Source organism: Setaria viridis, chromosome 8 (assembly GCF_005286985.2).
Source record: "Setaria viridis chromosome 8, Setaria_viridis_v4.0, whole genome shotgun sequence".
NCBI classification, from domain to species: Eukaryota; Viridiplantae; Streptophyta; class Magnoliopsida; order Poales; family Poaceae; genus Setaria; species Setaria viridis.
In genome coordinates this window covers 36,440,640-36,468,537 of record NC_048270.2, presented here as the reverse complement: position 1 = coordinate 36,468,537, position 27,898 = coordinate 36,440,640, and the positions used below count along the sequence as shown (strand labels likewise).

General features: G+C 42.4%; 2 protein-coding genes, 1 long non-coding RNA gene and 1 pseudogene across 3 annotated transcripts; 2 read left to right on the top strand and 2 right to left on the bottom strand.

Annotated features, from left to right (window-relative positions):
* Nucleotides 1–1,181: 1,181 nt before the first annotated feature.
* Nucleotides 1,182–2,100, bottom strand: LOC117834612 (putative disease resistance RPP13-like protein 1; annotated as a pseudogene).
* Nucleotides 2,101–2,230: 130 nt separating this feature from the next.
* On the bottom strand, nucleotides 2,231–8,680 carry LOC117833706 (uncharacterized). Its single transcript, XM_034713301.2, has 11 exons — nucleotides 8,429–8,680; nucleotides 7,823–7,890; nucleotides 5,499–5,580; nucleotides 5,323–5,406; nucleotides 4,869–4,908; nucleotides 4,333–4,378; nucleotides 3,837–3,895; nucleotides 3,649–3,716; nucleotides 3,348–3,458; nucleotides 3,208–3,272; nucleotides 2,231–2,678 (listed from the first exon to the last, which is right to left on the bottom strand). Exons 1-11 carry the CDS (start codon nucleotides 8,482–8,484, stop codon nucleotides 2,599–2,601), a joined length of 759 nt encoding a protein of 252 aa, XP_034569192.1. The 5' UTR covers nucleotides 8,485–8,680; the 3' UTR covers nucleotides 2,231–2,598.
* A 1,089-nt stretch (nucleotides 8,681–9,769) lies between these two features.
* Nucleotides 9,770–16,009, top strand: LOC117833701 (uncharacterized). The gene is made up of 8 exons (XM_034713296.2): nucleotides 9,770–10,285; nucleotides 12,103–12,822; nucleotides 13,000–13,095; nucleotides 13,173–13,256; nucleotides 14,271–14,505; nucleotides 14,581–14,741; nucleotides 15,000–15,281; nucleotides 15,425–16,009. The coding sequence occupies exons 1-8, from the start codon at nucleotides 9,830–9,832 to the stop codon at nucleotides 15,482–15,484; spliced, it is 2,094 nt and encodes a 697-aa protein (XP_034569187.1). The 5' UTR covers nucleotides 9,770–9,829; the 3' UTR covers nucleotides 15,485–16,009.
* A 10,690-nt stretch (nucleotides 16,010–26,699) lies between these two features.
* On the top strand, nucleotides 26,700–27,687 carry LOC117833708 (uncharacterized). The gene is made up of 2 exons (XR_004635530.1): nucleotides 26,700–26,826; nucleotides 27,155–27,687. It is a non-coding gene; the product is annotated as an uncharacterized lncRNA (long non-coding RNA).
* Nucleotides 27,688–27,898: the final 211 nt, after the last annotated feature.

The following is a 27,898-nucleotide window of genomic DNA, read 5'->3' as shown; positions in this document are numbered from 1 at the left end:
ATAGGTTAGCAGACATTTTCGTACTAACTAGGACGGCAGCCAACGCGATTGAGCGGCTAATACTTTGTCATGTTTTATAATCATATATTAAATCAAATTTTACACTAGCTATGACATGGAACATATTAACTGTATTTTAAGAAATTTGTTTATTTTCAATCCTTTAATTCTCACCACTAAGTCCAAAGAGTTCACATACTGCTGCTTTCCTTTTGTTCATGCCCATCTCAATATTTTTACAGATTCATTTTTTTTTGTTATCTCAAAAATTTATTGCAAATATGGAAAAAAATAAATTCTTTTTAAAATATCTCAGTCAACAGCGATAAATATTTCGATACGGAGTAGTACGATTCTACCACGGAAAAGGTTGTACAAGTTTGTTTCTGACTGGGAGACGGCTGTTGGCATAATCTCTCCGTATCAACATCTACGACTTTGGCCACCAGTAATGGGCTTTCTTTAATCCCTACAATCTTGCTAAATTTTACTGTTACACGGTTTCAGGACGTGAATTTTCTTATGCCTAATGTGTGAGCTGAGCTCTAATCCATTTCTGGTCTCCTCAGCTCGTCCCCTGCTTGAGCAAAATTAAATGGAATTTAATCCGAGAGAAGGCATCTCATGGAGCGTTCACATACAGCTGAAAACAGTTTCTACTAAACGTGACGTGGTTTTGCTTGGAAGATGCATGCATGCCATTTGAATTCTCCAGCTTCTCCTCTCGTCCCCTTGCTAACAATGCAAAAACAAGTTCCAACTACTCGTGTTCAGTCGCATACGTGTTCGCTGATGCTTGAAAATTTCTTTGCCTAAGCACGACAAGCTCGTGTGGTTAGCTCTCAAGTTCCAGCGGGCTGCGTCTAGATGTTGACCGGTAGGCAGCGCTGCAACTCTAGGCTTACGTGGCCGTGTATGCATGGTCGATTACTGTACATGCATCATGACTTTGTACGCGGCACTGCTAGCCTGACGTGGATATGAGTCGTTGTCACAAGACTGACGAGCCTGGAGATCAACTAGCGACTGGAACAGTCTGTCTGATGAACAAAGAAGGAACAGCCCGGTGACTGAACAGGAAGGAACAGCCCGGTTTTGACAGAACAACGCTTTCTGGCCCTTGCTTGGGGCCTGAAGCAGAGTGTTAGTGATCTCAAATCAGAGACGGTACGGTTGTTCTGTTAGATTGGGGCAGTCCTCAACATATAATATGATTCCAGAACGCTGTTGCAAGCCTCCAGGAATGTGAATATGTGATGCAGCAGAGGACAGCCTGATAACTGCAAAATTTGAAGAGAAGTAGGTTGCCCAGCCAATCTGGTAAAGCCTGCAGTTCTCTGCCGTTGTCAATCGTCAAGCTTCTGATGGATGAAAGATGCTGCAACCAGGACAGTCTGAATGTGGAACAAAGAACTACTGTAGTTCTCTGCGGGGGGGCATATCAGCTCGTCGCCCGTGGCAGGCACCCGCATATCTCCAGCTTGGTGAGCTAACCAACATCCTGCAGTCCCTCACATTCCGAACAAGCTGGCAGCTCTTCACTCAAGGAAATCGATATGTGCTGCAAGGTCTTATTGGCTCTACACCATGCAGGCTCCTTTGAGGTCTTACAGCATCTTGTTGTTCATCCAGAGTATCAATTTGTCAAGTGATGGGAGCTACATGTGCAATGCTCAGTTTTGGGCATTTGATGATTGCCAATTCTGCAAGACGTGTAAACATCCGTGACCACTGCGCCTGTTCCCAGACTAAGGTTATGCACACAGGAGAGTCAGTTTATCCAATGAACGAGATGTACCTCTGTGGCCATAGAAATTAGCACTGACACTGCACACAGTTTCAGTTCCACTTATCTCAACGATCTCCAGACATGGCAGCAGTCCCAGTGGAGGCAATCCTCTTTCACATGATCTCGAATCAATTGGCTTGATCTCGAGATATGGTTCAGTTCTTGTTACCCAAGATGGAAGCTTCTTCCCTTCATATGCGACAATCTCCAACGCTTTCATCCACCTGTTTCTACTGGGTTGGGCTTGTAACATTTTGTGCAGATAAGCAGTTTCTTTTTTTTTTGCTTAATAAGAAATAAGTAACTGGAAGCTGCAATTTGTTCATTTTCAACTGTCGAGGTATAATGCAAATGTAATATCAAGTTCATCACTGTTTTTGGGTTGAAACTAGGCAGGCTAGCTTTATTAACAAAAAAAGCCTTATAAAACAAAAAACGGACTAAGGAAAACTCCGAACCTCTCCAGCCAGAACACTGATATAGATACAGAAGTCAATGTTGCTGAAATTGTCCTTCACTCCTTCAGTGTAACACTAAAGTAGACCCACGAGTAGTTACATTCATCTTTTCTTTGACTAACAGAGAAACAGGCATCTCTCACAGCTACGAAAGTGATGTGAAAATGAAACAACACGGGCACACATAATTACAGATAGCGCACCTACATTGACTTGTAGTCAAAGCACATCAAGGGTCGGATTTGCAACGATTTGCTACTCCACTACTAATGGCTTTGTTACAAGATCCGTGCTCGTTTGTTTCCCCGAAAGAGCATGGAAGAACTTTTTGTAGCCACTAAGATAACCAGATCATGGGAACATGCCTTCGAGGAACTCTTCGAAACCTTCATCGTTGTTTCCTGAACTCCTTGAAGAAGCTCCCTTCCGATCTGCAGCATTTGTGCAAGAGTAAGTTTCATGCCACTGGAATCTATGGCATCCCTAAATCCCCAATAAACAAACACAAGATGCATGCATGAGCACAGAATTATTGACAACGCCCAAGGCTGTCGCAGGTTGTTCTGGTGAGCCCAATGCAGGCATATGTTCTACTGAGCGCAGAGCCATGACATTTGCGTACATGAATAAACACAAGATCTGTGTTCCAAATAGGCCTTATTTGCAAGGCCTGAGATCAGCCGTGATCTGGGCCCATTCCCAGGTGGAAACCACACACACAGTTACCCTGAGTCAAGTGAATTCAACATTTAGGTGCCAAATATCTTGAAAAGTGCTGTTCGGATTTCAGGAAAAAGGATGGTGCCAATAGGCCACGGGGATGTTATAAAAACCCTGTTTGAGATTTGGCTGCCTGAGGAGTACAGTAGCCAAGCAAGCCATTAACTAAGCATTAGACCCCTGCCCCCCAACCCAACAAAGTACATGACCAATATAAAAGGCGTATGCAATCAGCTGTACCTTTTTTCTTTCTTCTATCTTTCTTGGCCTCATCCTCTGAGGTGTCATCACTTTCTTCATGTTCTCTGCAGTTTGAACAGAGTCAAAGAATGTAGTGTAACAAAATAATGGGGTTGGACAAGAACAAGAACTTAAGATACCTCTTTCTCTTGTCCCTGTCTTTCAACTCAATTTCCTTTTCACCGTAGGGCTCCTCCTCCTTCTCTTTCTCTTTCTCCTTCAGCCTCTTATAAGCAAGCTTTTCTGCACATCTTTCATAATGTACTACAATCAGGCTAAATAATCAATTGGGCACTTGCTTGAACAAAATGAAAGCACAAAAGACGAAGCAAGATTCAGTGGTCCAAGGAAAAGTTAAAGAAATATAACTATCATGGTAAGAAAGAGCAGTGCCAAATCTGGTTCAAACAAATCCTATTATGGAACAGTGGATTCACTAACCTCTTGCAAGCTACCAGCTTCACTAGTGCTTGTTTCTGCTCCCCTGCTTCAACATAAGAAAAATTCACCTGAAAATGATAAGAGAAAAATGTAAGTGCTACAAATACAGCTGAAACAGTTCTTTATAAAATGTGTTTTGTGTTTTACACATTTTAGCATGAGCAATAGGATTTTAGTCAAGAACATACCTCGTAACTACCTAGCCCATGTTTTTCATCACAATGCCTATTGCCACAGATAAATTGCCCTGCAAAAGAGCATATTCTGACCATTGCTAAAGATTTTGTATTGATTCTGAACAAGAAATATCTGATCCTGTTTAAGTGAATAGACAATTTTCAGAAAAAAAACAAATTCTGTATTGTCTAACACCTTAGTATAATTAGAAAAGAAAACTACAATGATGGCTTCCAAAATCTAGAGATTCAGTTATGATTTGTTTTTGAGTTTGGTGGTAATTTGGTGCAAGCACCCCAACTGCACTCAGACATACAGCTAAATAAAAGATAAGTATGCCTAATAGTGTAAAGAAATAAGGCTTTAAGCTCAGTAACCTTTAATTACAATTTCTTTAAATACCCTATTAAGTTCTAGACTTCCATTTGAATGGTCTGTTGCTAGCAACAGAATACTCAGAGAAATCATTTTAGATGGAAATTAATAGACGGGATTGCTTAAGAATACCTTTGCCAGATATCACTTCCTTTTCTGTTCTCCATCTCAATCCAATCTACAGGAGAATATACCCTTGTAAGATGGGATTCATATCCAAAACTACAGATGATTTTAGAAAGGAAAAAAAAAAACTGGTTGGGCATCCATTCATCATCCTGCCACTGAAAATGCACGACTGCCATATCGTTAATAGTTGTTCACTTCTGTGTTACAAGGATAATCAGTGTTTGTGCGTGCCTGCCAGAACATAATATGAAAAATGGGCAGGTTGGCAAACATGGTTCTTGCAATATTTACATTGATGCAAATCCACAACCAAAAAAACAATTTTCTAGTTATTCCTGCCTGTGCATTAATTTTATGAAATATGAATTCATCAAGGTCACAAGAGTATCACAATTGGAAGGACACTATTGTTGCCTTTAGATGTCCCCCAAAAGTCATGCCATGCATTCTTCCTTTTGTATATCATTCAAGACTAAAGGAGAAACTACATGTTTACATCAAGAAACAGTATTCATTGACATAGGGTTAAAGCACCATACCTTGCCTTTTTTATACTGGGTCATGTCAGCAATGCAATACCTACCTCAAGTTAAGGAGCCTAAGCACATTATAGTTAAGTCTTACAAAATTACAAAGAACAGCACACACATCAAATACAGCTCCCATTTATACAAGCAATGATCAATACTGGTTGACAGAAAGCACAAGTTCATGAGGCATTGAGGTGAAACCATGAAGCACTTAAGTCTTCATGCAGAAGAGCGTACCAATACAGAGGACAGCAAGAGATATATGCCCTTTACAGGTTTAAGATACATTCACATGCCTTATGCCTATTTACATTACCAAGCTATTAAATAACTAATATGTAATGACATTAGTATCAGCACACATGAACTTGTTATTTCACAAAATTATCTGAAAACTATGCCATGTACTGACATGTCCTCATAGAAAGAACAATGCAATATAAAATATACTAAAAAAGGATACTCTTTAAAAAGCTTGTCATAGTAACGTTTGACCAGCCTCTTCTCCCAAGTTGAATCCATGTCATCTTCCTCGGAAAGAATGAACCTTTCAAATGGTAGAAGAAGAAAACTGAGGCATTTATGAAATTATGAGTTTCCTAAAACCACAGGCATATGTTAATAGGACGTGGTTCAGACCTGTATCCTTCTCTCAATGTATCTTTATCAGTTTTGATCGGCAGACTGTTATCCACATTTTTCTCATGGCCATAAAACTGAACTGTTGAAAGGTAAAGACATGTATCAGTGGCACCACACAGATACATTACACAGACAATGAATGATGGATATTATGTACGCTAAGGTCAAAAGAACTGTAAGGTTGAGTGTCTGATCTCCAATTCTTTCTACAACGAAGGGGTCTATTCTTTCATTCCACTATTTTGTGAGACTAGGATGCATTCAAAAAAAGTTTTTGCCGCGTAAAATACAATTCCTAGTTTTGAATTCATGCATTGCAGATTGCTTGTATATTATCTATTTGAAAGTATTCAAGTACTGCACTACCATTCTACCAATATTATGCCAGCCAATCCAGTTGCTAAAGAAAGGCAACAAGATCCAAGCAACCCGACTTACTCTACTTTTTAGTCTTTTCCAAAAAAAATAATCAACTAAAAAATGCACTTCTAGTCAGGTATCAGTATATGACTAGACTGGGAAACAGGACATCAATTCTGATGTGAAGGAAACAAATGCATACTTTAATATGTTCTGTGTTCAGCTAGGGGTCGGCAAGTTATACATAGAAGTATCTGATTGGTGTATGGATGAAGGTAGCCCCCAGTTCTTTCTACAGTAGAGGGGACTGTTCATCATCCTGTTGTTTTTGGAAACAAAGAGTAAGCAAATAAATAGCTCATCACATGCCACTCTCTCGGTTTCCTTTTTTCAATGAAGCGGTGATCTATCTATGTGTTGACATTTGGCAAAAAAAAAAATGTACCATTGCACAGGATTGGTTATCAATATATTGGAGACCAGGACATAAATCCTATGTTAAAAATCCATATTAGAATGTTATCTATATTAAGCTAGGTAACAAGTTACAGTTACAGTAGAAATACACAATCCATGTATGGATGAAGGTAGCCCCCAATTATTCCTTAAGTAGAGGGGACTGTTCATCATTCAGTTTCTTTTGGAAACCAAGGCTGAGCAAATAAATAGCTCATTATAGGCCATTGCCCCAGTTTCCATTTCACTATGAAAGGGCAACTCAATCATCTATCCACACGTTTACATCGGGACAAGGTAACAATATATCACAATTAAAGGTACTACTAAAGCAGGCTCACCAGCATACTGAATGATTGTAATCAACTACAATGGCAGAAGCCTACACAGGTAACCAGATTCTAGTGTGATGGTTGCTCAATTCCACACAGAATTCAGCATTTGAGATAACTAGCAATAACAGGAGCACGAGAAGGCTGTGGGATCAATTTTGGAGAATCGATGGCTATGTTTGTATGTGGAGTTACAGCAGAACTGCAACTGTATTTTGCATACTTGAAAGTTACAACTTACACGTGTCCCCTGTTTTTGAACACTATTAGTGCTACCAATTATAATTTGGCTTGCCTAACTCATGATTTCATTACCATGCCATTTTATTCCCAAACCATTTTGCTCAACCACGAATAAATACCTTAACCAACACAATTCCAGAATCAATCAGCAAAAAGGGGGAGTCGTTATGTGACCCGTCTATGGGTTGACATTGGGCAAAAAAGTACAATTGCACCCGGATTGGGTATCAATATATTGGAGACCAGGACATGAATCCCATATTAAAAATCCATATTCGCATGTTGTCTGTATTAAGCTAGGTGACAAGTTACACATAGAAATACAAAATCCATGTATGGATGAAGGTAGCCCCCAATTATTCCTTAGGTAGAGGGGACTGTTCAACATTCAGTTCCTTTTGGAAACCAAGACTAAGCAAATAAATGACTCATTATATGCCACTGCCCCAGTTTCCTTTTCACCATTGAGACAAGGTACAAATATATTAGACTTAAAGCTACTCTAAAGCAGGCTCACCAGCACAATGAATGGTTGTGATCAATTACAAAGCCAGAAGCATATATAGTAGTTGTGGTGTGTTGATGCTGAATTCCATACAGAGGTCAGCACTTGAGCTAATTAGTGATAACAGAAGCACAAGAAGTTTGCAGGGTAAATTTTGGAGCATCATGCTGAGTATGTTTGTATGCGTGGTTACATCAGAAACGCAAGTTTTTAGTGGACTTACAAGTTACAAATTTTGCCTGTTCTTTGAACCCCCACCACCAAGTATAATTTGGTTTACCTAACTCGTGATTTCATTACCATGCTATTTTATTCAAAAACCCAATTTTCTCAACCATATCCAACACAGAGTCAATCAGAAAAAATTGGGGCAAAGGTAATAACGGCATGCTTTTGCAGGAAACAGCAGCAGCAGCAGATCATACCATAATCCTTCATGAACTTCTTATGGCGATCGTACGCGTTGAGCCCCCGGATGTGCGACTGGTACTGCCTGCATCCATCAATCCCACATCAAGAGTCGTGAAGCAACAATTCAGCCTATGAACCACAAGCAAACTAACGAAAAGATAGACCCAAAGGCCAAAAACCAATGCCTTCGATTAGCACACTAGGCTACTCTAACTTGTACAAGGCAATTATGGGCCAAGAAGCAAATTACAGTTCGCGGACACGATTATTTTGCATATCACCAAGATAAACAAAAAAAAGTAGTAAACCGTGCAGAACATTGTAAAACACAGCATTACTTCTGCAGGGAGATTAGTTTGTGTATCCTCGAGAATTAAAAGTACTAAACCATGTGAGCATTGTATCCTCGAGAATTAAAAGTACTAAACCATGTGAGCATTTCTCGTTAACAGTCTTAACAGCACGGAATTTAGAATAAAGAAAAGCTAGGCTTTTTATAGCCGATTCGAGAAGAAAAAAAATCAAATAATAGAAGGCACCAAATCGACGAGTAATAAATCGAAGAAGGTAAAGAGAGGGACGCGACGAGATGGGACGGTTGCCGCGCCAGAGATCCTTACATCTTCCTCTCCTCCCTACCGAAGATGGCAGACTTGAGCCGCCCCAGCGATGCCATCGCGCTCTCTCGCCCGCTCCGCCTCGGCCTCGCCTCGTCTGAGCCCCTCAGCAGCCGCGGCCGACGCACGAGCACCAGCCTACCGACAGTATCCCGCGCCGGCGTTCGGGGGAGGATGGTAAGCGAGCGCCTGGGGCGGCGGCGGCGGCGGCAGTGTCCGAGTAGGGGCGCACCGCCGGGCGCTGGAGGCTGGAGCCTTGAGGTGGCAGAAGGGAACCACGATGTGGGCCTCGGGCCGCTCTTGGACCAACTTGCCGCGTCCGCTAGAGCCCATCTCACGGGCCGGCCTTTTTAGCAGCGGAGCACAAAGGGCCCCCTATACAAAGGGCCAGCCCACCTTACGGGGTTGATGAACGATGATGATGATTCATGGATGAGTCGGTGGGACTCGGAGGGAAGTGGAAGTCGGCGTGTTGACTGTTGAGTTTTTGTCAATCCAAGAATTTTACCAGCTGTTAAAATTTTTAGATTCTCTGATGAATTTTATTAGATTTATCGATAGATTGATCTTGACATAGTTTGAAGTTGAAGATTGTAGTAATTTCAACAGCATTATATTAGATTTTGCACAAGTTTGTCTATTTGTGTTAGTAGTAGTATGCACAATAACAGAGGTGATACGATGATGACCTTAGCATCTTAGATATAGTGACAATCTACAATTCGGAAAGGAGAGAGGTATCCAAATTCAATTACATGGAAATAGAATCCATGCTGCCTTTTGCTTTGTGCACAGGGAAACATACAACATGAGGAAAGAGGATTGAAACATTCGAACAACAATAACCAAAACACACCATAATCCAACCAATACATAAAAGAAAAGGAAAATATTACCATAAGAAAGTTCCATGAGAAGGCTTATGCATAAATTGAGATGAAAGCAGAAGAAAAAAATAAAATGGATAAAAAAAAGTAAAAATCCATAAAGTCAGGTAAAAAACATCACAATTGCATACACGTCACATCCCTATTTATGAAACCAAGTCTAATGCAGCCGCGGCCTTCGAAAAAATCTAGCAAAAAACAAATGAGAAGACAAGTTCAAAATTTCAACAAAATTTGGTTCCAATGATTTCACCAGCTGTCCCACGTCACAAACACACAGGCTCATAGTAGTCACCAGCTAAAAAATATCAAAAAATGAATAACACATTAATAATTCCACGTGGCGACACCTCATTGGGCGCTGCCCCTGCCCCACCCATCATCTCCCCATCAGGCCATCACCATCCGTCTCTTATAAACACCAACCAAGCACAAAAATTTGCTTTAAAAAATACCCAAAAAATATCAATTATTGCATAAAACACCCCTCGGCCACCTCCCCACCCGACCTCCCCAGATGCCGGCCACGGCGAGCGGCGGCGCGCGGCCGGAGGAGGCGGCGGCAGCTCCTTCGGCTTCGGCGTCTGCGGCCTCCTGCATGGGGACGAGGCCGGAGGAGCTGACGGCGAGGCTGGCGGCCTCGGGGCCCTCCCCGGTCGCGGGCTGCGGCGGCTCCGGCGCCGGTGTCGGCGCGGGCGGTGAGGCGGCGGAGCACGAGCGCGTGCTGGTGCTGCGGGAGATCAAGAACCAGATCATCGGGAACCGGACCAAGAAGCTCCTCTACCTCCGCTTGGGCGCCGTGCCGGCCGTCGTGGCGGCGCTGGCGGAGCCCGGGTCCTCCCCGGCGGCGCTCGTCCAGGCGGCGGCCGCGGCGGGGAGCTTCTCGTGCGGCGTGGACGACGGCGCGCGGGCCGTCCTGGCCGCCGGCGCCGTGGGGCACCTCACCCGACTCCTCGCGCACCCCGACGAGAAGGTAGGGTCAGCTGCCTTCACTTGCTCGTTGCTTGTGTCTACGGGAATCTGGTTGGTTTTAGGATTGAAAAAGAGTTTGTTCTGCGGATTTGTTGCTTAATTGGGAAAAGATCTGTTGCGTCCAGGAGAGTTGACGGAAACTAGCAGCAACGTTAACTGCTTCTTGCCTAGTTTCCTGGTGGAGATTTGGGGATATGTTAGTAATTATGCCTGCAATTTGAGCCTGAACTGGATACATACAACGTCGATTTCGTCAATTATGTGCGAATTGTTGAAAACTTTCAAATTTACTTTGATACCTGCGATTGCGAATTTGGGACGAGGTGTGAACTATACATCATTCAGTTTCCCGTGAACATATTCTGTAGTATAAGGGTTTTGAGGTAGTTAGAATATGGAAATAAAGTTTTGTAGTTTTGATGGCAAATAATTATGGATTGGTTGAAAAGAACTTTGCATTAGGGAATCATGATTGGTTGTTTGTGCTAAAGCCATGGAATGAGGGAATTATTTGAGCTGAACTGTTGGAGAATCTGTTGGTTTTAGTTTAGGTGAGAGCAACCGTGGTGGTTGTCGTTTCCTTTTCTCTTCTTTTTGAAGCTTCTCTTTTATGCTATCCTCATCTTTTGGTTGAAGTAGTGAAATTATTGTTCATTTGTGCTTGACATCAGGAGAGTATGGTAGTGGGTCAATGGTTAGGTTTGGTGGTGGGGAGGATGTGTTGGAAAATTGCCTTTTTTGTATTAGATTCTGTTAAATTTGTCTAAATTGATTGATTGAATTTTGTCTTCCTCATTTTAGCACAATCTAATAAAATTTGGTAAATTGCCTTCTGGTAGGTTCTGCTAAAACTGGAGCTCATGATTTATGCATGAACATAGAACTTGTAAGGGCTCAGACTTTAGAGTGGTACCGCTCTCTCCCAGTCCACAATGCATTAGTCACAATTGTGCCTCCCTAAACAACTCAAAACATAGCGATCACATGATCTATTAACTGGCGTTGCGATCGATATATGAGGTTGAATGAAATGTAGTACTGCAAATGAACTAACTGTTTAATTTGGTGAACTCTGGTGTTCATTATTTTACTATGAGACCGAAGCTCGTTATTTGTGGTACAGAATTTTATTAAGAAGGGTATATAACACGATGGATGAGTAAGAAAAGAAAAGGAGATGAAATGAGTACTTTGGTAGCTCTCTGTTGTCACGTCTCAACGTCCTTTCGTAACCACCACTTTCGACCATTAATAATATAGGGATTCTTATAAAAGCATTAGCATGCCAGTTTATCTGACGTAATGATTTGGCAGTTGCTGGTTTTCTCCCCTTTTCTAGTTTACAGCAGGACAAAGTAGTTTTCTGATATTTATAATTTAAAAATGGTTTTTGTGGATATTTAGGACATAAACATTGCTCTATTCAGCCAGTTTAGCTAATGTCTGCACAGGCCACTTTCTGAACCACTAGCCTGCGCCTGATCTTTCACTTCGAAATTCTCTTTCCGAAATGTAACTAATTTACTACAGAAAACTTCAAAATTCTCCATTATGTCTCATGACTTCATTGTTATCTCTCTGAAATGCTAACTATTTATTATCGCTTAAATTCAACCATCATTTTCTTGTAAGCTGTAGCACTAGCACATGTAAAATTGTAAGAAGTCAGACCAAGCAAGCTTCTTTATTGAATAAAGGTTTAGTATATTGTGCTTAGGTGCCAATTCAGATTAGTGATTATGCATATTGTTCTGTATGATAGGGTTGTAAGTAATAATACTGCTTATATTCTATCTGATGTTATCGTCTTGATTACAGGTTGTGGATGCAAGCGCACGTGCTCTCAGAATGATATATCAATCAAAACTAGCTCCAAAGTTTGACGTTAATAATGGGAAAAACATGGATTTTGTTCTTTCTCTTTTGAACAGTGAGAACGAGAATGTCACCGAGCTGGCTGCTACTATTATATCGCACTCTTGTGAGAATAGTTCAGAACAATTGTCACTATGCAGTGCTGGAGTTCCACAGAAACTTGTTAGCCTTTTTGGAGGTTCTATGAATCTACGGGATGCTTGTTTAGATTCTGTTACTGCAGTCATTCGGAACAACAGAGAAGTTGCTTCGAGATTTGCATCAACGGACCATGGAAAAGGTTTCCGTTCAGTAGTTGGGTTAATACATGATCGGAGTCCACGCACACGACTACTTGCTTGTCTGTGCTTGATAGCACTTGGGCATGCTTCTCCCTGTCATTTTCAGGACAAACAGATTAAGACCAAGTTGATTATGGTCTTACTTGAGCTAATGGAAGAACCTGACCACGTGGGAGATGAAGCTCCGTTGGCATTAACCACCCTGATTAAAGACAGCTTGGAACTGCAGAAACAAGCCCTTACAACGAATGCAGTTGAGAAGCTCAGCAACCATCTGCTAGCAAATTCATTGGAAACAAAACGAGCAGTGACCATATTGCTTGCATTATCTGAACTTTGCTCAAAACTGGAAGAGTCAAGATCTCAGCTTATGTCGGCCGAGGTATGTGATCTAAAGTTGTCATTTCTAGTTCAGTACTCTGTACTATGTTGCTAATTTCAGATAGGTCATTAGCTAAATCAACTGTTTCAATGTCAGCTCCCAACATTTAACTTGAATGCAATAAATGAATAAGGATTGACAAATAACTTGTGACTAATAGTATAATCTCTTAAATAGGTATCAACCTTAATCCTTGAGGCGTTGAAGCATGATTGGGCTGATATCCGTGTTGCAGCATGTTCATGTCTGAAGAATATCTCCAGGTCACCAAAGGTAAGGTGCATGCATCTGTCCATCTTGATCTTTCTTGTTCATCCCAGATGATTCAGTTAAACGTATTTAATCTCCAGGTTCTCAGTGGAGGCCGATTGTCCTGTGATACAGTTATTGGTCCCCTGGTCCAGCTTTTATATGACTCATCTACTTCAGTGCAGGTAGTGTTAATCCTGCAAAATCTACAATACTGTTGTCCTGAGTTTTATATATATATATATATATATATATATATATATATATATATATATATATATATATATATATTTTTTCTGGGAAGGCTCAGTGCATCTGCATCCAAGTTCCTTCTGTTCTTCCAGTGGTCCTGTCAAATTATGAGCATGTGGGTTAAAATTGATTTGTAATGTATGCCATGACAACTTTTATATTTGCACGTCAGTCTCGTAATATGTTAACTGGCCTCCTGGAGTTAAAACTTCATGGCAGCTTACCCCTTTGTGGCATGATGATTGCAGTTTTACCTACTCTTTTTTGGTACCCAGTTTCCATAAAGTGCCTTGGATAGTTTATGTAGTTTTTTTATCAAATATAAATTTGCACATCAACTTAGAGTTGCATGAAAACAACATAAAGCTAGCAGGTGAACCTGTACCACTGCTACTGTTTTATGATTGGAGCAATCTTTCTTGTTACTGAAGCAGTGCTAGATTCAGTATTGATTAGGCAATTAGCTAGTGAAACATCGGTACTTTAGGTCTTTTAGCCATTATGATTTGATTAAAACTACATATCAATGTACATTAGCACAAGAATGATTCAAAAGCTAGCAGGTAAACTTCCTTGTTTGGTACTATGTACCTTGGGCACCGTTTCCTCGCTTTAGGAAGGGAGCAGCCTTTTTTTCCCCCTATAGTGTGCTAAATTTGGTATCGGTTAGACAATTAGCTGCATGTTCAAACATCAGTACTTCATGCATTTAAGCCATTAGACACATTAGGAAATGTCTTATCAAAACAAAGTTGCAGAACAATGATTAGAAGCTAGCACCAAACTTCCTCTTATGGTACACCCTGGCTACCATTTCTCAGCTTTATTGTTCGAGCAACCTTTTCTATCACCAATTGTCCTTATTGCAAAACATGGGTATTTAGGTCCATTGTGACTCTAGAAGTTTCCAAATTTCTCTCTCACCTATTGAACTGCTCTTGTCACAGGTTGCTGCCCTTGGTGCCATTTGCAATATTGCTGTTAATTTGACACCCAGGAAATCAGTTCTTCTTCATTCTGGGGTTGTTTCACAACTTGTTCATTTATCAAAGTCCATGGATCCAACATTGAGGCTAAAATCTGTATGGGCTCTCCGAAATATTATGTTCCTTCTTAGTCCAAAGGATAAAGACTTCATTGTTAAGGAATTGACTTTATCTACTCTTTCAAGCCTCATATGTGGTGAGTCTAATGCCTAAATATGATCCTAGGAAACTGACATACTATCTTTGTTGCTAATTGTGAAATGTTATGCAGACTCTGAACATTTTGTTCAGGAACAGACCTTGGCACTTGTGCACAATCTTGTCGATGGATATGTGGAGTCTGCTAATTATGTCATTGGCGAAGATGGAATGGTTATCGATGCTATTGCAAGACAACTGAACAATGCATCTGCCCTGGGAGTGTGCATTCAGGTCATTTCTCTTTAAACTATATTCTATTTTATTTACTTATGTTTTCTAGATTGAAAATATAACTATATGTCGATTCATATGCTTTTTTTAACTTTGGAGGGACAGGAGAAGAGTTGAACATCTATTCTATGAACTAATAACTTTATATTCCATTCCTTGATATTTTGGGACATGTGCTCCTCTATAGCTTAGCATTTATAGGAAATTGGAAAAACCATTGTACAACAAGGCACTGATCATGCTGTTTCCTCTATTTAGGGTATGTTTGTGCTTGCAAACATTGCTGCTGGAAACGAAATGAACAAGGAAGCTGTGATGAATGTCCTTCTTCCTCACCGACCAGATCGCATTAAACCATCCTTTGTTGTGAACTTTCTGCAAAGCAAGGATAAACAGTTGCGGGTTGCCACCCTATGGTGTCTTCTGAACTTGATTTACCCGAAATGTGAAGCCTCATCCGGTCGAGTTATCAGACTACAAACTGCTGGAGTGATCCAACAAGTAAAAAGCATGATAAATGACCCCTGCTTGGATTGCAAGGTTACTCCCTTCTCTTCTTAAACAATTCAACCTGTGATGAGCTAGCATCGCTGTTATCTAGCCCGTGCTTCTTGACAGAAGTTATTAAAATCAATCTCGCTATGTCAATAAACCTAACGTGCAATGTCGGATCTCTTCTGCAGCTTAGAGTACGGATGCTGCTTGAGCACTGCGTGGACAATGCTGATGATTGTTTCATGTGAACAAACAGTATTTCGTCTAGGCAACTGAAGTCTATGGAACAATATCCAGATCGGGCAAGATATCAGAGTGCAACGGATCCAACACATGCCCTGAACTGTGGAACATGAGCACCAGCAGGAAGCCGTTCTAACTGATCTCTCCGGGTCAGCTGGAGCCAACTGCTGCCTTTTTTGCACCATGAGAACCCACCAACCAGCATCTGTTGTGCATACTGTCGATCAACTTGTTGTAACCATGCCAACCTCGAGAACTTGAGCTGCCTGCTCCAAGAACGAATGATTTAAGCACTAGCTCCAGGAATCCCGTTTTTCCCAGTGCCTTCCGAACCCAGTGCTTGCGTCGCGATGTTGAGTGCATAAGCGAGGGACTGCTGTTGGTGTTCTCACTGTTGTACAAAATTTGTATTTCTGCTTCAATAAGGCCGTTTTACATTCATCACCTAGGGATTATTAGTTGGTTGTCCATGGATTCCCATGTTCTCGAAAAATAAAGAAGATGCAAAAGTTCATGTTGTTTGGGTTACAGATACAAGTGCGCGCCTAGTATTTCATAGGCTGCAGTGTGTGATCAATTGGTTTTGGGTTCATTGTGGTGGTAAGCCAACTGGTCAAATAGCATCAGACTCAAAACGTTTGTCTAACTTCAAATTTCAGCAATCAGCAATTCAACAGCAGCATCTTTTAAACTTCTATAAAATTTAGTGGCGATCTTACCATTTGCCAGATTCAAATATCATGAACAAATTTTGTTGGGAGACCTCGAAAAAGCTCCCAAGATTCCAAATTCTCGAATTTAGTGGTGCCTTTTGGTAAAAATATATTTTTACCGAGGATAAGACGTAGCTGAGTTCCTGTTGGCCTCCACCTGGTTTTACTCCCTTCGTTCCAAGTTGCAGGCTATTTTAGGTTTCATAAATATTGTTATGCGCTTAGATATAGTGTATATCTAGATACGTAGCAACATCTAAGAACTAAGAAAAACTAAAACAACCTACGTTTTGGAACGGAGGAAGTAATTTGTTCCGGACGTGTTGCACCTGAACTCTGGACGATGACCACTCTATAATAATACTGCACCCGTGGCCGCCCTGCGTTCCACGTCCGAGAACAGGGGTCCAACCAATCGACGACGACGATTCAGCCTCGGCGGTGACACGATGAGGCCGGAGAACGGCGAGGCGGCGGTGGCACAGCACCGGGGGAGGAGATGAGGAGGACGAAGATGGTGAGGGTGAAGCAGGAGTACATCGACTGCCTGCTCAAGAAGCCGGCTCCCAGGGTGTTCGATGGCGTCCCGGAGGAGGTCATCGACAACCTCCCCGGCGATCTCCAGGAGCAGCTCCACGCCGCCTAGGTGGAGACCCGGGCCTACATGCAGAGCATGGTGGACAAGGACCTCGACGTCCTCGAGCAGTACCGCGCCAAAGGGTACGCCATGGAGGAGGTCGAGATCTATGTTGACGAGGAGGAGGATGAGGATGGCGGCGTTGATAATGGTGAGGCGGCGGCGGCCGGCGGCGCTGTCGCGGCGCACGTAGGAGCTTGCAGGCTGTACGCTAAAAAATTTAGTTTTTCCCTATCGTGTCGTGTGTCGGTGTGTATACTTACGTACTCACACGCATACAAGATGAGAGTGTATATCTATATCTGTACCTAATATTAAAGCAAGCAACCAATTTTTTTTTTCCGTCCGTCATGGTTATTTTGCAAAAAAGTTCTTAAACTTTTTAGTAATCAACCTGCAGTCCAAATGCTGAACAAATGAGGGGCTCGGGTGGAAAAAGGAGGGAAGGGAGGGGGTTAAACCGAAACAACACTTCTACCACGCTTCGCTCGCTCGCCAAATCAGTCACCCCTCCGTCCGCCTCTATCGGATCCGCGCCCCCGCCACCCGCGAACTCGTCAGCGGCAACCGGAGGAGGAGGAGGAGGGCGGCGTGATGGACGACGGCGGGATCCAGGAGGAGCCGCCAACGGCGCGGTTCCTGATGCCGACGCGCTCGGGGGGCTCGCGCTAGGTGGATGGCAGCGAGGTCGGCTCGTTTGAGTCCACGTCGTCAGCTGCGGTCCAGCGCAGGCCCACCCGCCGTGCCGTGGCCGGCAGCCCCTACCCCAGCCGGACCACGCCGCCGGGGTCGTAGCGGCCCACGCTCGGCCCGTGCAGCGTCGTGGCCGGTAGGTACGCGCCCCCTCCCTCCGAGCCGCGCCCCGTGCCGGATCTAGATCCGGCGAGAGCGGGCGGCGGTGGCGGAGAGCAGGGAGGGGCAGCGGAAAGAAGGAAGGGGCGGAGCGGGGGAGCCGAGCGGCGGGGAGCGAGTGCGCCTGGGGAACTCTTGGAGCGGCGGGTAAGGCTTCCCGGCGTGCCCGACGGGGTCCAGGACCTCGGCCACTACGCCGGTTACTTCCGCCTGCCACACATGCACGACGCCAGGTGAGTGAGGCCTCATTGCCTCTTTGCTATGAGAGATTAGTAGAATCCCGCGCTCTTAGGTTCTAAAGCTTCGATCTTTTGGTGGGAATTTGCTTTTGTTCCCTGGATGAAATTTAAATCTCCAACTTAATTAGTAACGGTAGTCCAATGCGCTCTTCTTCGATCTTTGGTTGGGAATTCCGCATTGATTTCTGTGGAATTAAATGTGCCAAGCTTTGTAACGGTTCTTCAGAGGAAAACAGTTTCGCCATCTGAAATACTAGCTGACTAGCTGTAGAAAGATACGACCTTGCCCCTTTCCATGTCCTAGCTTTGCTTGTAGTTGATGTAAAGAATAAGCCTTATATGAGTTATATCTATGAGAAAACTTCGCAATTCAAACAATTGAGCGTTTGTGTGCTTGTGGTTGGTGCTGCAGGATGTTCTACTTCTTCGAATCGAGAGGAAAGGAGGAGGACCCAGTGTTGATCTAGCTCACGGGAGGGCCTGGTTGCAGTAGTGAGTTGGCCGTCTTCTACGAGAACGGGCCCTTCACCATTGCAAAATAACATGGAACAAGTTCGGTTGGGACACGGTAAATAATGATATCATACCCATGTTATGATCCCTGTTAGGTCAGGGGAAATCAGTCTAATCACGTAACACCCAAAGCCTGAAACTCAGGTGTTCGAGAGAAAAAAAAGTCTGAAACTGAATGTTGCAATTTTTTGATGGAACCAAATTTGATGAAGATGTTAAGACCTAGCTATTTCATCCTCTTCCTCGGTTTCTGATATGACTTGATTTCTGCAGATCTCCAATATCATATTTGTTGATCAACCCACTGGAACTGGCTTTAGCTACAGCTGTGATGATCGTGATACTCGTCATGATGAGACTGGTGTTAGCAATGCCTTATATGACTTTCTCCATGTGCTACTTCTATATCAAATCCATGGCATGTGTGATTACACCATATGAGTTTGTTCAGTTCATTTTTGAAGAGTACTTGAGGATAGAAACAAACACTGCTCTTAATCGTTTCAGAAAATAATGAACACACTCAAGATTTTTTTAACCTTTTTTACTAATAATAAACCTTAACCCACTAGAGTTCCGAACTTGACCTCTTTGACCAGGCCATGGGCCTTCACAAGGTGCCTAAATGGGCTGCCGTAGCAAGGATTTGGCCACACCATAGCCCATACCTGGCTAAACGTGTTCTGATTGATTTTTTTTAGCCCAGCTCATGCCTGGCTAAACGTGTTCTAATTGATTTTTTTAGCCCATCCATCCATAGCTAGCATCTATGTCCCAACATGGTTCACAGATTGCATCCTTTGGATCTTGTTTGGTTTTTTATATGATTCTACATTACTAAGTATAAATTGACAACATTACTAATTGCACTGGCTTCATGACAATATGATATAAAAATGTGGTGCGCTACACAACACGATAAAAAAAACATCGCGTGCTAAGCAACGTTGTTTTGCCGTAGCAACGTACGTGCATCTTCCTAGTATAGTTTTTTCCCCTAGGTTTCGTGTGTTGAGCTGTTTTGGAATCATAATAAGGCTTTGACTCACTAAATGTCTATTATATATCATATTCGTTTCTTCAATAACTTTTTCAAAATATAATGCAGATGTAGACAATCATATATCACCATAATCGGTTTACTGTATAATAGTTGGGTGGGTGACTAGTTAGATGACCTGGCTATAAAATAAGTTATTTTATGGCCGACCACGGAGTAGATATATATATCCGATTGGTTATTAAGATTGGCGAAATCACCATAGATGGCCACATCACATATGTCACTTAAAAAACAGCATGCTAATTCTTACCCCCTCCGTTCCAAATTATAAGTCATTCCAATTTTCTTGGAGAGTCAAAGCATCTCAAGTTTGACCAAATTTATACAATAAAGTACTAACATTCATGATACCAAATAGATACCATTAGTTTCTTCATTAAATATATTTTCATAGTATATCTATTCGGTGCCATAAACTTTTGTGATTTTCTTTATAATTTTGATCAAGTTTGACTCTTAAAGAAAGTTGGAATGACTTGAAATTTGGAATGGAGGAGTAGAAGTTATTAATGAAAATGCAACTATATGTGCTGAATCTAAAATTTGAACCAACACACCTAGTTTGCTTACTGAAATCAAGTCGGGCCATGATCCCTTTGGCCCATCCTAAATTAAGTTCCTCCATTACAACTAAAAATAAATCCAAACGCTTAACTAAAGAATCATATAATGCATGTTCCATTAATAAGATATCGACACAACCACAACCAGTAAGCACGGGCAATTCAAGCGCAAGAATGAATGACAAGAGATTACCAATATCGAGCTGAAATTATGATTTAGATGGAAAACTATTGCAAAAAAAAAGCATGAATGGCACGAGCAATCAAAAGCATGTAGAAGAAGCTCCAAATTCCATCATGAATCTACATAAGTGCACTCTTTCAAATGCTCTGTAACCCTATAAGGCTATAACTCTTTGTTTTTTTTGAAATATAAGGCTATAACTCTTAATATCAAGAAAAGAGCCTCTTAGAGCTGGTGGCTGTGGGTTACTGGTTAGGGCCTTTTAGAGTTTCACAGTATTGGCAGGCCAAGGTGCGCTCGAGGCAGAAAACGATCAAATGTATTCATTTTCTTTTTGCTACATTAAACGGATTTACTTCAGGATAAGGAAACAGCAGACAGCCGTATGTCACATGTCAGGCCTGGAGCAGAGCCAAAGGCAGGAACTCAGAAGACGTCTTCTAAACAACATGGCGTGTAAGCACCGGTGGAAGTCCCGGTTGGAGAGATATATAAGTCTTGAAAATCCAACCGGGACTAATCCGTCGAGACAAAATGTTTCTCTCTCAGGACAGGTTAAAAAAATAATAAAAAAAAGCCACCGGGGTGGTCACCCGCGCCAGCCGCCAGCCGTCTGCCCACGCCCGGTTGAAATTTTTAGTTCCGGTTGGTAATTCCAACCGGGACAGGGGGGCTTTAGTCCCGGTTGGTGTTTGCAACTGGGACTAAACGCCTCACAAGATTCCTCCATTACAACCGGGACTAAATGGGGCTCTTTAGTCGCGGTTGATATTACCAACCGGGATTAAAGAGCCCGTCGGAGGTGGCCATCGGTGGCATATTTTTGACTCAGAACTAAAGACGATTTAGTCCTGGATCCAAAGTCAATCGAGATAAAAAGGGTTGGATGGAAGGTCTCTTCTCTGCCAACGAAGGCGTTGGCGTGTCCGGAGGTGACGAACGCATAAGTGTGGGCCCGGATGGCCAGTGACTCCGATGCGTGTGTTTGTGTGGCTGGAACAAAGGCACGTCGGTAATCTCTGAACTCGTGAACCAGCCATCTTTTGCTGAACGTGAACTCATCAAATCGATCCAACCGGCGACTGACAACAGCGACGGCGCAGCTATTGCCCGATGATAGAGGTGTGGTGAAGAAGGTGGCGCCAGAGACAGGAGAAGAAGAGGAGGAAGAAGAAGCTGGTGAAGGTGAAGCAGGGGTACATCCACTGCCTCCTACAGGAAAGCAACAAAAATACTTGTGCCCCGGCATTTTTTTCGTATTTGCAATGCATTTCTTTGTCAAAGTACCTTGTGATTAAAATCCTTGTAAATTGACAAATGATGGTTCAGATCCTATTTTCTTTACCTTTTGCCACAGAGGAAGAATCAAGTCTATTTGTGTTTTTTTTATGGTCACCGTACGGGGGAGAGAAGTCCGCACACGTTGGTACGTGCATGCCCTTTTATTCGGCGATTAATAAAACCCTAACTTTCTACCGCCGTTTGATACACATATATAGATCAGCTTGGCCACGACCTGCGCATCTGCACGAACGCTCGCCACGATCTCGTATACAACAATGTCAACAAGTGCAATCCCCGACGAGGCAGCACAACCGTCTGAGATCAACACGTCGGAAAACGGCGTGATGGTGACATCGGCGCTGCCGACGGGAAGGCAGGAAGGACGGCGAGACGGCGACGACAGCGCCGCCGCTGGATGGGACGACGACGAAGAAGGCAAAAGAGGCAGGAGATCAACAACGGAGAGGCAGCGGCGACGACGGAGCCGAAGAAGAAGAAGAGGACGACGAAGATGGTGAGGGTGAATCCGACGTACATCCACGCTGTCCAGGCAAGGTCGTACCCTAAGGAGCCCCTTCATGCGCGAGGAGCTCATCCAGCGTGTGGATGATCCGGGCTTGCGAGAAAAGCTCTGCACCGTCATGGCCAGAGTTGAAGCCTCCATGAAGGCGTGCCTTGACAAGGACGAGAGCGTCCTTCACCAGTACAGCACCAAGGGGTACGCCGAGGTGGAGGTCCTGGCCGCCGGCGAGGATGAAGACGACGATGACAAGGAACTGATGGCGGTGGTGACGACGATAGCTTGGAGTACGGCGAAATCCTTAGTTTTGAACGTGCGTCGCTGGCTGCTAGCAACGAACGGACACGCGTCCAAGGAACAGGCACCCCTACATGCACACGAGCTAATATTCAGACCTACATGCAAACTCTGGTCCACTCGTTTCATTTCTCCCGTGAGGCCTTCGTCCGCATCTTTTCTCCTTCCCCTCCTCTTAGATCCAACATGGAGGCCGACAGGAGAAGTACGACGGCTCGCTGGTCACAGCCAGAGACGCGGGAACTGGAGAAGGGATGGCCGCCGCTGGCAGTCAGCACCGCGGGCGGCTCCAAGCAAAACCCCAGCTTCATGCATCCGAGCCCCACACCTCTTCTCCTTGCGCTGCCACCACACAGCATGGCACCCCCACCTGCTGTAGGAGAAGATGGTGCTGGCAATCTCCATGGAAGGCATTGAGCGCTCACATGGGTGGATCTTTCCACTGTCGATCTGGATTCCATCAACATCCTAGCCGGCGAGGACTTCGACATCCTCGAGTAGATACAAGCGCTTGCCTCATGGTCTATCCCAATTCGCAGCAAAAATTAGCTCATCATTCATTTTTAGTATGTGGTGGTCTTGGTTGTGCTAATTTTTTGCTTTACCGTGCGAGCATCTGCGGTTGGAATTTTTAGATTTCATGCATTATCAATCTACGACAGTTTTTCCCATCGTGATTGTATGCTTCTGCTGCTGTTCAAAACTGATACTCATACATCATGTTGTGGTTGCAAAATTAATCTGTTCAGCATGGTGTTAATTTGTTCAATTATCAGTGCTTTTAGATTTGGGTTATGTGGTGTCAATCTGTTTAGCGCCTGCATGACTCATAGTATATACTTAGGTTTGGCTAATGCTAATAGAATCTGATATCAGTGTTGGTTTGATGTGAGCCTATGAGTTCCTAATTTTTTCTAGTGAGGAAGTCTGGAACATGTAGGTGTTAAGTTTTTTATCCGATGGGTTTAAAACTCTTTGAATTTCTATGCTCAAAGTTCTGAATTTATGAATGATGAGATGTAGTTTCGAGCCTATTTTTCTTTTGTGCATTGCTGGCACCTATAAATATTTAGATAAAGTTGATTGGTGCATAAATATTGGATAAATCTTGATTGAGTGTCATTTTCTGCATTGAAGTTATGCAACACATACTAAAAGCGCACTTGCAGTGATTTTAATCATCTCTAGTTAATAGAGAAAAAGACTTTTGGTAAATGGAAACTACTTGCTAGTTACACTTCTTGTTTTATAGGTACTAGAAACATCAAAAATAATAGCGGAGGGATATTTTATATGCAATTTAAAAGTTTTTAGTATCTTAGTAATAAGGTTTTGGTATACAACCTAAGAGTTTTCAGTATATATCTTAAAAGTTTCGCAACACTATGTTTCCTATCTATCATTTGAAAGTTAGAGAATTACAAAGTTTCCATAAATTATTAGATCTAATAGTAAAGTATTAATTATGTGAGTACAAAGCATTAGATCTGTCAGTACAAAGTTTAAAATGTGCTAGTACAAAGTTCCTAAATTTAGAGTTCATAGTTTAAAATTACTAAGTTTGGGATCTCAAGTGCAAAGTTTATAATATACCAGTAGAAAGTTCCCATATTCATAGTGCAAAGTTTTGGATCTAGGAGTAAAATGCTTGAATGTGCAGATAACGGGATGTAGAAAGAACTGTGAATTTTGACCTTTGAAATTTTAATATGTAATCTTCAATACATTGATTGAAATATGGGATGTAGAAAGAATCGTGTACGTGATTTGAAAGTTTTAAAATTTGAGTATAAAGTTATAAATATGTAAATTGGAAGCTATAGATATAGAAAGTTGAGTATACGTAGTTTGTAAGTTTCTGATATCTAATTATGAGGTTTTGAATATGTGAATTGAAAGTTAGGAGTTACAAAGGTTTGGATATGTGAAATAAAAGATTTCCTAATCTAATTATTAGTTTTGTATATGGAACTTACAAGTTTGAAATTAGAGGATATATAAAACCTTTATTATTTATGAATTGGAAGTTCTTGGAAACATAATACAAAGTTTAGGATATGAGATTCCAAAGGTTTATAAATTTAGGTATAAAGTTTTAGATATGTTTGTTTAAATGTGTAAACAATGAAGATGAGCTATATACTATTGCCCACAAATGGAGTAACTTTGTTCATGCTGTTGACAGTGTGGATATATGCATGTTTTCAGTCTTTGTGTTTGGTAGTGTAGCTGTGGAGCTTTACGACTAGTCAGCTCACATACCATGTGCATATCTCTGTGCTTATGATAGATTGCTTGTAAATAAGGAAAAAAGATTTTTGCAAGATGGTATTAATAAGCAGAAAATGGTAAATGATTAAACTATAAACTCATAAAAATATCATTTAAAATAGTAGCTTCTACATTCATATGTATGTCAAACAATCCCCCCGCCCATTCATTCACCCACACACCCGCTGTCCCAAAAGAGAAATCACGAGTACAATAGAAGGCAGAGCAGGAGAAGTGAGAGAATAGATAGAAGCTCGACTGCTTCAGTTTGAAGCCTGACAAGGGAACCAGGGAACGGATCAGAAACTTGACCGGGAAGAGACAGACAGCTGGTTACAGAAGCGACTAGTATCGAACGTATGCACAGAGAATAGTATTCGTCGCAGCGTGCTGCGTATGCACGCGCGCTGCTGGCTACTAGCGACGATCGTTCGTCGCAACTGCGCAGCGGCGAATGATCGCCCGATAATGGCCCCGGGCATAGTTCGCAAACCGTAAACTAATATGCATGTGCATGCATGGGATACGCATTTTGTTCTACGAAGTAGAAGGAAACGGAGAAACAATTTGAGTTGCAATTATCTCGTGCGGCTAGAACAGTTTGATCACCAGTAATTGTCCTTTTCTTTTTCCAAGAATATTACACAAGATAATACTTAAGAGGGATACATATCTTTATATATATTATTACTCCCTCCATCCGAAATCGTAGGTCGATTTGATATTTCTAGATTCATAGTTTTCATTATATATCTAGACATAACTGCCAATCAAATTAGTTTTCTTGGCAGCCGTCCTTAATTGGCTGCCCTCACCTGTCAAGTAAATTGCAATCATTGGCTGCCCTCGCCTGCCAAGTAAATCGCAATCCTTAGCTAGGAATTTTTATTTCCTCGCTGCCAACCGCCAAGGAAACACATATCAGCAACAAAAAAAATATAATAGGACCTTGATTTTGCACCTCCCATTTGTGGAGCAGAGCTTGATTTCTGTGTGGAAAGAGACGGGGCGTCAGCGCCAGGGTCTATTATTGACAAATCAAGTTGATAGTGGCATCCATATTAATGAATTGAACGCTAGCTACCCCGAATTGATATGTGACCACCACCACTAAAACAAAAGAGAGGCCAGCTTTGACAGCTTCAATTACATGTACATATGTGCTGCATCATCAATAATGCAGCCAGATGATGATTGGGACAGCTCATAACAATTGGTACGAACTTGAAAGAAATTAAAACGACTTTCTTTTTTTCACAAAATAATAGAAGATGTATACACGCATGCGATTGTCATGTGTTGCCAACATAATATTAGGAAACATGAACGGGAAACCTTAAAAATGGTAAATTGTGAACCTCCCAATTGAAAACAGAACACATTTCTTCTGATCTCCAGCTTATGATCTCCATAATGGATGGCCGGTATTCCTGGCATCTTCAGTAAGAACCCGAATGTCACACCCAAAATTTCCATTTTGGGTTGTGAATATATAACACTGAATAAAACAAATGATTTTATTATTTTCTAAAAGTTTCCAACCTTTATTTTATTTTATTATATTATAATTTTCTGGGATGGATTTCCGAGGTCTCGATGGATTTCTGATGGGATGGTTCTGGTTGAGACGGGTGGTTTCAAATCTAAGTAAATAGGTGCTAAGGACTTAGGATAAGAACTAGGTGATGTTGCTTAAACGCGTGTCAACCCATAAAAGCCATCCTATTTAAGTCTCATGTCATAATCTTTTCCCATACTTGCGGAGCATAATTTGCTGTACTCACCCCTCCTTTGTCCCATTATTATATATCCCTCCAGAATCGATGCAGAGTTCACTGAAAACGAAGGCTTCAACCAAGAAGAATCTAGGCTGGTGTACCCCCGGTTGGCTGCTTGTGGAGTCCCATTCCGCTGAAGACTCAATATATATGTATTTTTCTTTTAGACCTCGGGTCATTTTCTAACGAAGTTTATCATTATGTAATAATATTGCTATGATATTCACTCTTGTAAATGTCACATGTATGAATAAATAGATCCTAGCATATATGTGATGTGATTCAATTTTGTTTATAAAATCAGGTGTGACACAGAAATAGGTAACGGGCACCTGTCGCACCTCAACTGTACAATAGAGGTGCACGTCATCAGCTTCTGGATGGCGTCGCCGAGTCCCTGGAGCTAATTAGAGATTGGAGCATCAGCGACATAGTAAGTACTAAGTAATTGAGTTTCTTTGTTAATTTTCATGGTTGTCTGTGATCAGTTGAGGATTATATTCATCATTAATTGGGAGACTTACATGTTGGTTATTGATGAGATACGTAGTGGTAAAAGGACAAGCAAGAACAGTTTGACTCTTGAGTTCCAAAATTCTCTCGTGGCTGGAACAGTTTGATCTGTAACTATTATTGCTAAAGTTTGCACAAAATTGTATCGGATTTCTAAGTATCCGCCAAATTAGTCCTATAAATCTAACGTACTCCTAGGGTTTGGAGTCCTATAAATCTAACGTACTCCTTTCTCCCTGGACGTCTAGGGTCAGGATTTCTAGAGAGAGAGAGAGAGCATGGCGACGGAGAGCTGGACGAACCTGGTGAAGGTGTATCAGCACTACATCGACCAGCTCCTGGAGCGCGCGGCGCGCCCTCACCGGGCCTTCCAAACCCTTGACCGCCGAGAGGATCGGGGAGCGCTACAAGGACAAGCCCGAGAGAAGAGATAAGTTCCTCCTACGACACGCCGAGATCGCCGCCGCCTTGAAGGCGAAGCAGGAGGAGGATGATGAGATTCTCAGGCAGTACCACGCCGACGGGGTTGCCTACGTGGAGGTCGAGGTCAGGGATGACGGGGCGGGTGGCGGCGGCCGTAGTGGCAAGGCAGAGGCAGAGGTCGCCCACGGCTGAGGGTGACGGCGACGGCGACGGCGAGCAAGTAGAAGCACTACGAGATGAACCCAACTTGTAGAGCTGCATGCGGTAGGGCTCAGCTGTTTCTCTACTGCAGGTTTCTGGTCAGCTACTTTTGAATCATTAGCTCTGTTAATTAAGGAGTTTCAGGATTGGTGAGTTATTTACTGTTTTTACTATCTGTGATATGCATGGTACCGTGCGTTGACAGCTAGAGAACATAATTTGGTTTCGGTTACTTGAAAACTCACATCGTAGTATTGACATCCGTACATAGTTGCGTAGATGCTCTGATGAATATTCATTGTGATTTCAAATAATGGAGGTAGTACTCTTTTTTGGAGTTTCAAAAGCTCCACTTGAGATCACCCTTT